At 35.2% G+C, this 17,500-nt stretch overlaps 1 protein-coding gene across 2 annotated transcripts in view; it reads right to left on the bottom strand.

The window, feature by feature from the left end:
• LOC144970857 (uncharacterized) overlaps positions 1 to 17,500 on the bottom strand; it is a 147,430-nt gene that overhangs the window by 107,360 nt on the left and 22,570 nt on the right. For both annotated transcript variants that reach the window (XM_078910955.1, XM_078910956.1), the window contains exon 9: positions 784 to 900. In XM_078910955.1, the coding sequence (XP_078767081.1) occupies positions 784 to 900 (117 nt within the window). The remainder of the gene's footprint in view (positions 1 to 783; positions 901 to 17,500) is intronic.

Genomic DNA, 17,500 nt, shown 5'->3' with positions numbered 1-17,500 from the left:
AATAAACAATTGCGTAGGCCTACATGAACAAAAATCCTTCCTTTTTTTCTTTTTTGTTTCTTTTAAATACTCACACAAATGCGAATTTCCGATTCATTGGATATGTATTAAGAAAAGAGAATTGATGACATCCAAAACATGGCAGTGCTTTCATTCTCTGCGACATTCATGTCAGTCACCTAAAACCTTTTTCTGACCTTTCGAAAACATGATATACATTTCTCTACAGGTACTCAAACGAAATATTTCTGATGTTTTAGCTTGCTCATAAACGTACTGGGACCGTCGAGATGTGGAAAACAAAGTGATATTATGATTTGTCATGGGAGATTTGGGCTTGAGTCAAACCTCATGAATTTTTTATTTTATTTTCCATAGGGTAGATGATTAATTCGCTCATTTACACAATATGAGCAATACCGAGTGTTATAATATAATTTTGATCGATTGAGCTATTCCTTAAAAGAATGGAATGACTGGGTTTTTAACAAAAAATGTGAAATCTTTAATGGAATACAATGACAAAACATCTATTTCACTTTGGGATGGATATTTTTACTTCATTTTATTATTTCACGGCTCAGGTTGAAGACTTCGTGGCAAGTTGTTGGTATCCCAAGTTATCGATATACGAAATCAAAGTTAATTGTGTAGAATGAAAAAAGGGCAATTTACCACGAAAAAAAATCAACAAAGAGGAGCTCTGTATGAGAGTACGTTTAATAAGCCATGTTGCATTATTAGAAATAATAGGATGTTTTATATTTCATAAATAAGACTCACCAAAACAATTGTGACTCTGGGGTGCGTATCCACTCTCGCAGGAGCAGAAATATCCTCCTTCTGTGTTGTGGCATTCTTGATCACACTGCCCGTTGTCTATGGAACATTCATCAATATCTGTAAATTATAGCAAGATTCAGAGCACTTTACAGGGCCATATTATTACGTTTCAAGAGATAGTATCTGTTCGCTCGGAGACAATATCAGATTCTCATCATACCTCATCAGGTCAAAACCAATTTAAAACAAGTGAGAGACTATTCTTCATTTTAAATTTCAGTTGACACATCCTTGTATTGTCTCCAGCTAAAAACTGTTGCTTTTCTATGCCTTAAGATATTGGTAGTTGTTCAGAGTGAAACATTAAGGAGCAAGCACTGATGTAAGATAAAAATCTGAATATGTATGTATGAGACAGTGCCAGACAAAGCAAGACAGAAAAATGCAAGAAAATTTAAAACCTCCCAAAAATCGGTAATCTGGAAGTCTGAGGTTCGATCCTCAGCCAAGGAAAACTGATTTTGGGGGGATTTTTTTCCTGTAACTTTCTTCCTTGGTTTGTCTGGCACTATTTCATACATATGTTTTTAGATTTTTAGTCTTTCCAAGCAATAAAACCGAGAGAACCAGAGTTAATCCCAGATTGTGCATCTTCATACGGACAGTAGTAATTGATAATGGTCGTCAGTCTATTCCAAAGTAGTTTTTCCAGATATTAATATGCAGAACATATATCTTAACTCAGTGTCCTGTTCAACAGGAGATCGTTCCATATGACAATAACCCTGAAATCCTTCAGATTATGCTGGACTTACCTACCTTATTGCGGCCATGTGGTCTTGTGGTATGACACTCGCTTTCGGATGGGACGGTCCAGGATTTCGAGCCTTGCTCGGCGCATAGTTGAGTTCTTGGAAAAGACTCTTTACTCACAATCTCTCACCGTACTCAAGTGTAAAATGGGTACCTGACCGTTAAGCGTCGTCACTGTCCGGAAAAAATTTGATATCGCCTAACATTTCCCGTTCTATATTATGTTAGGTGTTGCTGCTGGCCAGGAACCCCTTGTAAAAGCTCAATTTTTTTTCAAAATTGATCTCGAGGGTATTGCCCGGAAGGTAGGAAAATGAATCAGTTTTTCTATGAATCTAGCGGGAATTGCGTTACTGAGGCACCAACCACGGACCATCAAAGTCGTCAGGGTGTCCAACCTTGCATTATGTGTTCTATAAGGATGTCTAAAGTTAGTTCACCAATAGAAGCAGGCTATTTTGGGAGGATGATTATTTTCTTATATTTTCATTCTAATTTGTCATGTCAGGCACTGTTCCATGCCCTCCTTTTAAGGATATTTAATCTGCAGAAGACAATTTGACTCTAATAATACGATGTCATGTTGAGGTAATAAGTAGATAAACAAGCTGGGCGGGATAAAAGTTTTTCAGTTTCAGAACCAGAAAGAGCAATTAATGGGTTGTTGCCAATAGACTAATGTCTATGTTCTGTCTGACAGTGAACTCACCTCATTTCTGTTTAATACAACTGTCAGATTTCGCATTCAATACAATCTGTTATTATATAATAATAATAATAATAATAATAATAATAATAATAATAATAATAATAATAATAATAATAATAATAATAATAATAATAATTTATTTGTATAGCGCCCAATCCGGTTGACAAAACAGCTCTAGGCGCACATACTTGTCAAACATCATTATAAACATTTTTGTACACACACCCATTTATACAAGCGCGCACACAATGACACACACACACACACACATTCACCAAAAAGTGCACACAGAGACGAAAAATAGCTGTGACATGAATTATTGAATAAAAATCATATCAGGACACTTAACAATAATGGCAGAAAAAGGGAGATTATGTTATGTCATAAGATTTCTGAAGTAACAAATGTATATCTTACCAAAAAAAATATGATGTTTTATTTAATCTAGTGAGCTTCTCATCAGATGAGATATTAATTTGGACGATTAATAAAAATTCCTATGACATTCCCATTACTGAGGTTTATTTGATTTCATGGATCACTGAATTGTTTCCAGTCATACGCAGTAAAGTAGAGGTCATGAGGAATAAAAATCAAAGCGGAGCACAAGTCTGTCGTGCTTTTTTAAAAAGAGTTATTTCTCACTTTGGTCAGAAAAGTCATCGATCATAGAGACGTCTACAGACCATTTAAAACACCCATCAACTTGCCAAAAACTCTTCAACCTGGGAATTCAGTTTTTAGAGTTTTGGCAAGGTGAGGGTCATTTGAATTGATCGATATTTGAAGGACAGGTGTTCTGGCCAAAATTTAAAAAATGTGTTGTTTTTACTTCAGAATACGGCAGAAATGTAGGTGACCTCAACACAACTTTTTCTGATGCACTAGGAAACAAATATCAAGGCGCTGAATAGTAATTATGACAAAGCAGAAAGCTTTCTATAGGACTTCTTGGAAACATACTAAACAACGTGATCTTGCACACAAGCAAGCCTTTGATTAAAACAAACAAATAAAAAGAAAATGAAGCTTATATTTTTTTTATTTTTCTAAGCATAACAACTTTGGCATATATCATGATCAATGAGAATAGTAGAGGTGGTAGTAGTAGTATTAGTAGTAGTAGTAGTAGTAGTAGTAGTAGTAGTAGTAGTAGTAGTAGTAGTATAGTAGTAGTAGTAGTAGTAGTAGTAGTAGTAGTAGTAGTAGTAGTAGTAGTAGTAGTAGTAGTAGTAGTAATATTAGTAGTAGTAGTAGTAGTAGTACGGGTGTGTGTCTGTATTTTGCTTTTTTGCTTTTTTGTTTTCTTTTATTCTTCCTTTTATAACGTGGAGGGCAGTTTCAGATTTTCTAATAATTTTCATTTTTTTTCTTTTTGCTTTTGTTAATTTGATTTCACATGTTATTATTGCCTATTTCTCTGATTGGAGGCTTGGTTGGGGGCGGGGGTGCATCAATGGCTTATATATTTATGAAGTAAGCAACGTTTTTCTATCGTGGTGATTTATAGACACATGACTGTAAGATCCGGTTCTTTTATAACACTGGTTTATTTACACAGACTCCAGGGCCTATTACATTTCTTTGATCTTTTCCTTGTACTCAGGTTACACCAAAAGAGAGGGGGTTGAATGACGTGATGTGGTGGGTAGAGTTCTATTCAATTCCAGTGCTGTCACACGACGTCAAAATGCCCATTTTATTAGGCCAGAAAGCTAGCATTTCACACTATAATAAATTGATACATTAAGATGAATTCCTGCTTGTGGAAATGTCTGAAACCTAAACCCTGAGACGTTATTCGGGAATAATAATTTTCCACATAGTAGTTTGGGTGGAGGAACCAATTTATCAGTAAACGAAGCTGAACTTTTCTCAATAAATTGGAAAAGGCGGGATTTTTCAAATGTTTTTTTTTTATATTTTGGGTCTTTTTTGTTGTTTTGTGTTGGTTTTTTTTTTGTTCTTATTTTTTTTTCGGTCTGTCTGTTTGCTTTGATTTGTTTTTAGTTATTTGTGGGGTATATTTAGCTGTTATTTTTACTTAAATTTAAATTTTAGCCATTGATTCATTGGAATATCATAACCAGATTTAGCAGGTGTCAGCCAACAGACTAACAAAATGTTTTCAATGTACAATATACGTCTTAAGATTTTTGATACATCCTGTTTACACGCTGTGCGCTAGAACATAAAGCAATAATTACATTTGCAAAATCCTTTCATAATCCTTAATCAATAAATAGATTGGTGAGTTTTTTGCGGAAATCACGATTCACGATACTGCATTACAGAAGTCAACAACAACATCAACAACAACCACAACAACAACAAAGACAGCAACGACAACACAAAAACAACAACAGTAATAACAACAGCAACAGTTACGCAACAACTAAAACAATAACAATATAACATTAATTACAACAACGACAAGAACAACATTAATAAAAATAACAAGAATGAAAAAATCAACAAAAGGCAATACTGCCATACTCAGAAAAGAGAACATAAATTTAAACATTTTTGTCCATCTGAAAAATTGGTCCTTGAATAAATATCAATGCTGTGGTACTCTGCAAAAACCCATATTTTAAAATTTGACCAGAAAACTCGACCTTCAAATATCGCGAAGTCCTACGTTTGAGAGGGTTTGTTTTGTTTTTTTTTGCCAAGATGAGGGTCATTTAAATCGATTTGAAGTTCGAGTTTCCTGGCCAAATTTTAAAACATGGGTTTTTCCAGAGTACGGCATAATGGACCAAGATTCTGGCCAAATGTTAAAAATGTATCTTTTTTTAGTACGGCTAATCAGCAACAGTCATTTAGAGATGAAAAGAGACATAAAGAGTCTTGGAGCCGCGAAGCTACGTGAAGCTGGAACTTATCTAGATTCTTTAGCGTAAAATAGATTAGAATAATTGCTTGGTTTCTTTTGGAAAGGACTATGTTCTATTGCGTAGTGCTTCCCGCTAATTATAGACATCGAGCTAAAAAATCACTAGTTGCTGGACACACACACACAGAGAGAGAGAGAGAGAGAGAGAGAGAGAGAGAGAGAGAGAGAGAGAGAGAGAGAGAGAGAGAGGAGGTTATGAGAATAAAATTGGCTCTGCGTGTAGTCTTCTTTGGTGTTATTCGAGTGTTCTATCCAGTGAGCTGCCAGGAACTCAGAACTCAGATGACCCGTCATCTCAAAAAGACATCATAGATGCTATGCGATTAAAAAAAGGAAACGCATAACATCTACCAGCCGGATATAACAATAGCTATCGTTATGTTATAGATAGAATGCGCTTGGCCAAGGAGTTCACAACATTGCCATCCGGAAGTATAACGGACCAACACACAAACTCTGCGTAACCATGAACTTTTATAGTCTGGTTAATACAGTTTAGTGAGAACAACTCACAAACGCGGATGGCAAAAACAATAACAAAGGCCTGAGTGACGTCATCTGCATACTATCTATAGCCTGACACTGAAATCCAAAAGGACTGGCAGTTTGACGTCATTAGTGAGTTGTCGTTAGTAGAGCTCATGGAAACAAGTCATTTCATTGGTTGAACTATTGAATTCAACTCACGATTTGTTTTCTTTTGTACAAAAGACTGGCATTTTAACGTCATTCTTTGGTCAGTGTCAGGTCATAAATTTACGAAGGCCACGATATAACGCACCAACACACAAAACGATGTGCAACCTTAAACGATTATGGTCTGATTAATATAATTGAGTGAGAACTACTCATAAAAATGGCTGGTTAAAAACAATAATAAAGAGACGAGGGACGTCAATTTCATTCTATCTATATCGGAGTAGTTCAGATGCAAAAGATTGAATTCATACACAAAAATATGAGATTTAGGTTAAGTTTACGTTTCATTGATATATCCATTGAATGAATATAGTTTTTTAAAGTGACAACATTAACATTTCCGATTGGTAATACGTGGCCTTAAATTGGTATTGGTATTATGACGTGGTAAACCAGCTGTCCAAAAATAGTCTTTAATTGATTTAAACAGAAGATGTGAGATTATAGTTTTTGTCAGTTTAAGAGCACGTATTTACATATTAATTATTCATAAAAACACGTAATTTTTTTAACATTTAATTCAATTTTCAGGATCTAAATAACCCCTTCTTTATACTGTTTTGATTGGATGGGTCTTACTCCTTGTCGTTTTTAATCAAGCATTTAATTTTAACCTGTGGTTTCATCCTGACAAAATATCCTTTTGAGTAGGTGGTATCACATGGACTATGAGCTCAGCACAGCTGGAATCTTTATTAGAGAGAGTTAAAGAGAATGCAGTATGAACTTATGCCAAGACTATTATCATATTCTTAGAGCTCAATCTTTTCCTTATAAACTTGTGTAAGGTTTGTAATGAATATTCTCGCTACATTTCTGATAGAACGCATTAAGACTGGTTGTTCAAATAAATGGTGTCTCCGTGACTTGTTTTGACGAACGTGGTCATTGAATGGGTGGGAGACACTGATCGTCAAAACTCTACCCAATGTAATGTGCTTTTGCGTTAGGCAATTCATACATTATATTATTGCCCGACTCGTCTCAGGTTTAAATAAATCGCTTGCTGTAGTGACTGTTATTGTCATAGAGCTATACGCTTCACCAGTCATGACGTCACTTCCCTCGTAATGACGCATGGTAACTTAGTAACTGGCTCTAAACTATCGAAACAATGGCAGACGCCCTTATGAAATATTTTTCCAAACGAGCATAAAAGTGTATCCAGAGGAGAAAAACATAAATATTATCATGTTTTGACTTTTATACATTCTGATCACATGACATATGAAAAGTTATAGCCAGCATGAAGATTAAAAAGTACCCATTTTCTTTGTTTAGAACCACGATGGCCGCCGTTGCTGGGTGACGTGACATCAGACTATTGAATCCAGTTGCTGACGATGTGTACTCTATGGCAGATATTGGTTTTGTATATTCTGCTAGGGGTGATAATTAAAACATGTTGACGCGAATTAGGCATATTAATACCGTACGGCCGACTATATTCATTAGAGTTGATAGTTGAATGCTTTAACAAGAGAACAAGAATGACCCTTATGACACAACGCCTCAAGGTGTAATTATATATATATATAAATCGACGTGTAAATATTTGCAGATTTGATAACCGAACGCAATATTGGGCTTGTTTTGTTAATGTTGTAAAATATAAAATTTCACGTTGGTGTGAGTATTTCCATTGCAACAATGGGTCCTCTAAGATTATCAGACCTGCATATGACTAAACGTCAATAAGAATCATTCCTGGACTTTGAATGTAAGAATTTTAAAAAGAGGAAATTTGGAATTTGGCCTAATTTCTGTGTGTTGGGAATAAACACAATTTTCTAAACTGCAAAACTCGGAAGTTCATACTGCTGTTTACTTTAGTTCTAAATGCACTTTCCCGACATAATATTGGATACTGGTAAAGTAATAAACATCATTTATATTTGAAAAAAATATTGATCAAGAAATGTTATTGGATGGTGACATTCGACTTGACATCAACCATTGTGTTGTACAAGACAACAAACCTTTCAACTTTAAATGCCTTGGCGTTGAGGACAATCAGAATTCGTTTAAAACTTCACTTTGTACGTTTTATCATTTTCATACCGTTGACATTTATAGGTCTAGACAATAATAATATTGTTTTGTTTTTAATATAGAAATAGTTCAGATAGTCATGTCAGATATCCGAATTTAACCAGTTAAGTTCCACAATCCGGAAAAAATTAATTAATTTGACCAGAAAATCCGTCCTTCAAATATCGATTGAATTAAATGACCCTCCTCTTGGCAAAAACTCTCAAAACTGGGACTTCGCGAAGTTTGCTCTAGTTTACTTTTTGTTTGTTTTTCTTTAGAATGCTATAGTCGTTCTTGATTATGAAATGTCAACGTTGTGATATATATATATATATATATATATATATATATATATATATATATATATTATATATATATATATATATTCTTTCTTTTAAATTTAAATCTTTTAGCCATAACAAACCTATTCGGCCTTTGATCTTGAGGTTTTCAGATTACATATATTGGTATTTGCACTAAATATCTTTTATAAAAAGCAGATCATGGAATATCTCGGAGGCAAAATCTTGATAATGATGTTTCAGTTGTTGGCTGAAGACGGGTTTTCATTCCAAAAAAAAAACGATCCGTGTTTAGTATTTTATTCTATTTTTAAGCTACTGATATTCTTTTTTATTATTATTATTAGGTACTTTTGACAGTCCACAGCTTCTAGCTGTTTTGTATCACTTTAACCTATATTTCTATGATCAAGAATTTGCATGTATTTTAGTAGTGAATCATTAAGACGAAAGATATGGAGATATCTCAATCCGCGTAGAACTTCTAATCTAACAATTCAATTTTCTGTCCCGTAACAATAAAGACTATCATTATAAATCTTGACAATTCCAGGATGTTGTTTGGACTCGTATCTTGAGATATTATTGTTATAGCTTCCATGAGTTCTTTTTTTTTTGTTTCGTTGTCTTATATTTGTATTAAACATGTTGTGTACATGCATGTCATATTGACCTTTACGAGATAATTATCAATAAGTGATTTGTACCTATACATTTAGATAACTTATCAATCCAAATATATTTATAATCATTATAACAATTGGACCTTCATGGCCAACAGGGTAGAGAAATGATGACGTCATATCTCTTCTACTCTTCCTGTTTCAAAACCATTGGATGTGTTATGTAACCAGTCCTCCAAGGGACATATGAATAGGTAGCACATTGAATCATATATATCATGTATAACGTCAGATTTGAACAGAATCGAACCCGGCCGATAAAGGATAAATATTCCATCATGGCACAATAGACAAATTGTCTGATAATAAAGGGTAACTTGACTCTTGAATTTTTTTTTCAATTCTTATCGAGGTTTTCCAGGATGTATGTTTAAATTACATTCTATCTATCGTGGTCAAATTAACTTTCAAGATAATAATAGTTGTTGATTATTTAGCAATTGGGTGTTTGGGTGTCTAAAAGCCTTGTTTGTGTATGGTAGATGAAGAAATGAAGATTATTTTTGACCGACCGTTAACCGTCTCAATCCGGTTATTTCGGGTTGTGGTCTTGTATTATGACACTTGCAAATCCCTTTTAAAAAAGCATCTATATAGCGCAATGTCCACTAAATGTGCTCAAACCGCTTTACAAAGGGTGCCTGACCAACAGTAAGCCGTAATATGTAGAACGAGACATAACGCCTGTTAGGCGATATTACATTTTTTTCCCAAAAGAGACAACGCTGTTGACGGCCAGGTACTCATTTCACACCTGAGTACGGTGAGAGAAAGTGAGTAATGAGTCTTTTCCAAGGACTCAACTATGCACCGAGCGAGACTCGAACCCAGGACCTTCCGATCCGAAAGCGAGTGTCAGACCACAAGACCACATAGCCGCACATAAACACTTGCAAGTCCCTTATTTGGGTCTTGTTTTATACAGCTCAAAGTTGAATCCTTGGAAGACTCTTATCTCATATTCTCTCACTACACTCCGGTGTAATACGAGTACTTAGTAGGTACACAGCGTTGTCTCTGTCATAAACAAATGCCATAGCATCATACATGTGTACACGATCTATGTGTTGCTGCTGGCTTATGACCCCATGGTAAACGCTTTGTGTACATTAAGTTGATACTACGCTATAATTTACTCGTAAAACCTCAGGTTTTGTTCAAAAGACAATAACATGACTTTAAGGGCTAAATTGCAAAATATTATAGTTTTAATCAAGTGGCCCATTATGAAGAAGAAATGCCGTTTCTCTCAAATTTCTTAATTAATCGTTTTCACTTTAAAGTCTATTTTCAATGTCTCATGTTGACTCCCTCCAACATACAACCGAAATGAGATAGTGGGTAATATCTGTGATTTAGAATAATATTGAAGTAATGAAATGGAAATAGATAATAATAATAAAAGGGAAATTAAGTATATCAATATCAGGACTTAGAGGAAAATATGTTATCACCCGGCGTTTCATATTTGATAATAATTTCTAGGTGGAAGGATGGAGGTTTGCGTAAAATGAAAAAAAAATTAGAAAGAGAAAAAAAAAACCTCTTCCCGGATTTGAGATTAGTCCGTTTGTGTGGGTTTCAAAAATCCACGTATTACCGGGCTCTTTAGTTCGTTTTAGACTCGACGACCAATGATATGTATTAGTCAAGTAAAGCTTATAATATAGGCCGAATTTCTCACAAACGCGAGTCATTCTTAGCCCTAATTTTTACACTATCAGACACTATCAAATTACATTTTAAAAATTTTCACCAGTTAACAGCCGTACTCTAGAAATTCACGTATTTTAAAATTTGGCCAGAAGACTCGTCCTTCAAATATTGGTCGATTTAAACGACCCTCGTCTTGGCAAAAACTCTCAAACCTTGGGACCTCGCGAGATCTTCCTTAAGTCTCAGGTTTGAGGCCTTTAGCCAAGATGAGGGTCGTTTCAATCGACCGATATTTGAAGGGCAAGTTTTCTGGCCAATTTTTAAAGATATGTGTCTTTCCAGAGTACGACAGTTAACTGGTTAAATTGACCGTTTTATAGAAAGTCAAAGATTTCATGTCCAAAAGAAACAAAATTGTTTTGTCAATGTACATGGAGCATTAACGTCACATGCCTTTCACGGGGACTAAAAAAAATGATAACTACAATCATGGCCTACCCGGATTTTTCCAGGATGTTTGTTGAGTTTCTACGTCATAAGAATGAAAGAATGTATTAAGAATGTGTTTACACCTATCTACACTTCTAACATAATGTAGGATAAATGAAATACGTGTTTTATCAAATTGATTATGTTGTCATTTTTGACCTCTTCAAGTGCAGAGAGTTGTTTTTAAGAGTTATTTAGTTTTGAATTCATAGATTAATTTTATAACTATTATTACAGTACTCTGCTCACTGCTTGCGTAAGAGGTGAGAATTCTTAAATGATTCAAGTTCCTTATAGTCGAGCATTCTAAAGATTAGCGCGCATCAAGATCAAACGAAATATCTAATAAACAGCTATGAATGACTGATATTTCTATTGCAAGTTAATCAATTAAAGAAAAATTAATGTTATGTCTAGGTGGAAGTTTCCATGTTTGCCTACACTTTTTTAAAACTATGTAGCTTGAAAGTATAATATACACACTAAGCTACTAAAAGCTGTATAAAGGCTGTGAAAAGCATTCAACAAAACAATTTAACAGATTCAACAAAGAGAAAAATACTTAAATAGACGTTTCGGAATGAAAACCCTTCCTCACTAAAGAACAAAAATACACATTGTTTAGTTGTTGTCAGGGGAAAGGTTTAAAGCCCAAAGATACCCGTGTAAAGCATTTTGTTCATCTTTGAAGCTGTCATAGTCAATTTTGTTCCATAAAAAGTAGTTCTTCAGAACCAATGGCCCATGGAGACGAAATATATCCCGGTTTCAATAGCGTGAAATGGACAATAGCAATTGATTGATATACCTTATATAGGACGGTAATACATCGCAATGTTCTTTCCACCAGTTCTAACAGATCCAGCTACCCAATCACCGCTGGAGGAACAAGTGGTATATATATATATTTTGATTTATATGTTATGTGTGTGCGTGTGTGTGTGTGCGCGCGCGCGTTTGTGTTGAGTGTTTGTAATTTCGTTTAGTTTTTTTTTTTTTTTTAGACGGGATGTTGCTTGTATTTTTGTTTGTTTCTTATTTTGTTTGTTCTTTTGTTTGTTTGTTTGTTTGTTTGTTTGTTTTTCTTTGGTTTCATTTGATTTTGTTTGTTTGTTTTTTTTTTTGTTCTTTTTTTTTTCTTGTTTTTCTTTTAGTTATGTTTTTGTTTTGTTTTTGAATTTTGTTCGTATTTTTTTATTTTGCCTTCGGTTATGATTAAATAATGCACTTGAAACGCACATTCAGCAGAAAAATACCAATTGTAAAACAATACCATTTAAAGACTTGTTAATCAAACCTTATCAACTTATCTGGTGTTCTCGAATGTTCAGCTTGTTTCGCAATAAATAAAGAAAATCTGGCGCTATCGTTGTACTCAAGTAAGTCATTTGACCTTGTTTGCCTGTAATCTGAATCAAGAAAATAAATGATAAGAATTTTCCAGGATGTTTGTCAAAGTCAAACGAATGTCAAATGTGTAATCGTTGTGTAATTAAGATAGCTATAGAACATTTTAGCATTTTACACGATGGCCATAAATACATTAATTTAAGAAACCATCTCTTTCCTGACAGATTCAAGCCTTTTCTATAGTGTTGATAGAAAAGACAAATCAAGTGGAGGTCAAGTCCGCATACGATTTCAATCTCTCTCCAATTTTGAATGAGTATTTGAGGTCTATTTCAGGCTTTAGTTTGTCGGGCATCTTGCTAATATTATAGTGTAGACCCGAATCTTCCACATTAATTTTTGTTTCTGTTCAATTTACTGGAGCTGAAATTATTGAAGCTCCCTATTGTTTACTTTTTTTTAAATAATCTTAATCAAGCTTCAATCAACAAACTTTGCATTTCAAACGTGTCTTGAGTATTACTTTACCATTCATATTCTCTATCAAATTTCAATGAGTAAAAATAAAGACAGTCGTAAACAGTAATCTCATATCAACCACTAATCTGCCGCACATTCGCACACTGACAAACCATCTATAAAGTGATGACAATTATAAACTTTGAGATTTTCTCCCCCAATAAAATAAAAAGTATTTATTCTCCACTTTAACAAAGTAGAATTAAAACCAATATTCGTATATTAACTATAAATTCAATTTCCAACATCTAATATTCATACCAACATATTACTGCTTTGAGACGCTGGGGAACATTTATTCATTCTCCCCAATAGAACCATAACAAAAAAAAAAAAAAACCCCAAGATTAAGATTCTTTACTAGAAATTCTATTTTCTGCAACTGAATCACTCCAATAATATAATAAAACCGTTTTATGGCTGTGGTTGACAATTTACTTCCTTTTTCAAACAATGTTATGAGTAATATTGTGCTAAATATACGTGAGGAACTCACAAACAGTCGGAATTCCCATAACCTATTGGAGGGTGATTCATACCTCTTTGTATTGAGCAAAAATTGAGTCGAGTCACACGATTCTCTCAAAACAATCAGATACTATGCTTCGTCCGTCCCAGCCTTTAGCAGGAAGTTAGTTTTAATTCTTTGTCATCGATGACTAATCGATGGCTTGATGATTAAACCATATGACAAAGGGTCCAATCGTCGCCTTTTTATTGTAAACTCACACATTGACACTTGCTTAAAAATTACGCCCAATGCAAGGGAAACCGATCACCAAAATAAAGTGAAAAGTGAGCTGTTGTTAGAAGTATTCAAGGACACAAATCATCCTGTTTGGAAAACTATTGTTGTACAAAATAATGCTGCTAGAATGGTTTTTTAAAAATACAAAAAATCATCTGCTTGTGATCTCCTTAGAGAGTTGTACCTATTGAGACCTATTGAGAAATACAGCATCTATAAAATATGATCCATTGTCTATAAAACACTAAATAGTCATGCCCCTGTATCAAAATGATCAAAATGTATAAAAGTCAAAATATATTCAGTTTTATAATGATTTTCTCCTCTGGATACACTTTTATGCTCGTTGGAGAAGTATTTCATAAGGGTATCCGCCATAATTCCGGTAGTATAGAACCAGTTACTAAGTTACGATGCGTCATTACGAGGGAAGTGACGTCACGACTTTTGAAGCCTATTGGTAATATTCATTCAAATATCAGTGTTGGAATAACATTTTCCACGATGGTCTATCTTTTATTTATTTCTGTATAAAGTGCATCATTGCACTTTTGTATTTCAAAAATTGTTTTGTATGTGTGATGGCGGAAATTTACCATAAAAGCCTGGGCTCTGATTCATGGAGCGGGACTACGACGATAGTCCTAGACTAAATCCGTTGTCTCAGACTAAAAGGCGTTGTAAGATATTCATGAAGCCGGACTACGCGAAGTCTTAGACTAAACGAGGGACTAAACGGGTGAAATTTACACCCGCGATTTAGCAGGTGTAAATCTTGTAGTCTGGGACTAAATTTCAAAATCATAATATGTCCTCTACGCTGGGGGAAGTAATTGTACAGCGATTAGAACAAGAATATCCGACAGTTTTTGATTTTATATTTATTTTTATTTATTTATTTATTTGTTTATTTATTTATTTATTTATTTATTTATTTTTTGGTTTTGTTTATTTTCTTTTCTTTACTTTTCTCGAAGATTCGACAATCGCACATACACTCCTCATCTTGCCCATTCAAAACACTCTGCAGGGATCCTCCCCCCCCCCCCCAACACACAGTTTCTATAACTTTCCTCTCACCTCTTCCTCCTCCTCTCCTCTCCTCCCTCCTCCTACTACTCTACTACTACTACTACTACTACTACTACTACTCATTACTCCTACTACTACTACAACTACTACTACCACTACTACTAACTTCTAACTACTACTACTACTACTACTACTCTGCTGCTGCTGCTACTACTACTACTACTACTACTACTACTACTACTACTACTACTACTACTACTACTACTACTACTACTACTACTACTACTACTATTACATTTCTTTTATGTCTTTTATCGTCCATTATTTTCTAGAAATTTCACGTCTCTCACTGGCCTTATCATTTCTATCACACCACGCTAACGATTCGTTCACACTCCAACCATCGTTGAGTACAGACGATGCAATTTATACTGCATTTCATCTTATTTGTTTTCAACGTTTATTTGTTTATTGTTGTGCCGACGAAGGGTTTGTACCCGAAACTCCCATTGTCTGTATTGTTTCCACCGATGCCTCTCCATCATCACTCTTTCGTTAGTATTTTCGGGACCCCATGCTTCAGGCAGCGCCCACCGCTCTCTACTTAGAACAATGCTCCACCGTTGATAAGAATCATTAAAGTGCCATCGTTATTTATATTTACTAAAAACATTACACACACACACACACACACACACACACACACACACACACACACATTCTCAAACAATTTTTACACCCCTAAACTTGTCTCACACTATTTTTTATTTGTGGGGCAAAAAAACAACAACAAAACAAACAAAAAAAAAAACGATCAAAACAAACACGAAGAAGAAATAGATATGATTTCTGTGCCACTTCGTATGACGCATGCGCAGCTGGAAAAGTAACACATTTCTATGACGTTTTGTGATACGTTTCCGAGGAATCCCCAGTTAAAAATAGATTGACCTCTGTAGTCTGAGACTTCGCAAGCGTAGTCAGAGACTTGATAGTCAGGGACGAAGTCTGACTCCACGAATAGCTTACTTTCCGTAGTCTCTGACTTCTCAAAGTCTTAGACTACAAAGTCTCAGACTTTGCTATAGTCTGAGACTACCATAGTCCCGCTCCATGAATCAGACCCCTGGTAATTATACCCAATTCTTAAATAAGGTTGTTTTAGACTAAACCAAAGTTTAAAGGAAACTAAAGAGGCGAATTGCATGTTTTATGTTAGCCGTCACCACGGAGGTAACCACTTTTATCATAGCAACCTCTACAATGAAAAATAATTACAAACCCCTCCCAGTGTTTTTCATAGAGGATAAAGAAAACCACCAGCGACTTAAAACGTAGCCTTCGTTAACTAATAGCCTGACACTAAGCTTTGACGTCATTTTTAGGTTAGTGCACCGTCTAGTGATTTGTCGTTAGTAGTGTTCAATGAAACAAATGATCTCGTCGGTTGAACGGTTGAATACAACTAACGATTTGTTTTCTGTTATGGTCGTGGACTTGTCCTTTGACGTAGATTTTGGTCAGTGGCAGGCTATCATTTTACGAAGGCTACACTTAAACCCAGTGAGATGAGACGGGTATGGCCGTGGCCTTCGTAAAGTTATGGTCTGATACTGACCAAAAAATAACGTCAAAATGCCAGTCTTTTGCCACAAAAGAAAACAAATTGTGAGTTGTATTCAATAGTTCAGCCAATGAAATAACTTGTTTCCATGAGCTCTACTAACGACAACTCACTAGACGGTGCAAAAACCAAATAATGACGTCAAACTGCCAGTCCTTTTGGATTTCAGTATTAGGCTACGGTATGGCTATGTGTCTGCCCATATTTGAAGATTGTCAATGACTTGTTGTAGTAGCTTAATGTCTCCATTGGACTTTATTTTTCGATATAGTAGGCAATCATCTGTAAAAAGTCAAGCTCTTGATGAGACAACTTCAGGTAAGTCGTTAATGTAAAGTAAAAAGAGCAAGGGTCCCATGACCGCACCCTGTGGGACTCCAAAATTAACCTACGAAATATCAGAAATTTCCCCTTCCACCAACACAAGTTGAGAACGTCCTTGCAAGAATGACGGTATCCATTTAAAGTTGTTTCCCCGGATACCGTAGGCTTCAAATATTGTGAGTAGTAGTTGATGCGGGACTTTGTCGAAAGCCTTAGAAAAATCGAGCAGCATACAATCGACCTGGTCCCCGCTGTTTAGACTGTCAACTTGTTCTTGATGCACACATCAGTCCATCATGGGCCATGGGTAAAGTGGAGTTAGAATTTTTAAAACACTTTATTTAGGGACATATTACTCATCCCACAGAGAAGAGATCTGACCCTCTACAACTTCTCTAAAACCCTAACTTTTCGCCAGCTAGAAGAACTCAAAAAGACGAGTACCTTCATCTTCGAAACGGACTCCAGATATAAAGGCATACAAGAAGAAGTCGAAGAAGAAGAAGAAGAAGAAGAAGAAGAAGAAGAAGAAGAAGAAGAAGAAGAAGAGGGGAAGGAGGAGGAGGGGAGGAGGAAAAGGAGGAGGAGGAGGGGGAGGAAAAGGAGGAGGAGGAGGGGAGGAAAAGGAGGAGGAGGAGGGAGAGGAAAAGGAGGAGGAGGAAGAAGAAGAATAAGGGGCAAATTTATAAGTTTTTCAGTACACAAAACATAGGTTTTATTTTTACTTTATTATCATTTACTTTACCGCGAAAACAGTTGCGTGGACACCGATTTGCTGGGTGACAATGTTCGCAAAACTTTGAGCCTGGCATTGTGATCCAGTGCATGTCACTTTA

The sequence above is a fragment of the Berghia stephanieae genome, chromosome 4 (genome assembly GCF_034508935.2).
Source record: "Berghia stephanieae isolate SIO BIC M18660-M18661 chromosome 4, UCSD_Bste_1.3, whole genome shotgun sequence".
Lineage (NCBI taxonomy): Eukaryota > Metazoa > Mollusca > Gastropoda > Nudibranchia > Aeolidiidae > Berghia > Berghia stephanieae.
The sequence above is the reverse complement of the archived record's forward strand: the minus strand, read 5'-3'. Positions and strand labels throughout refer to the sequence as shown.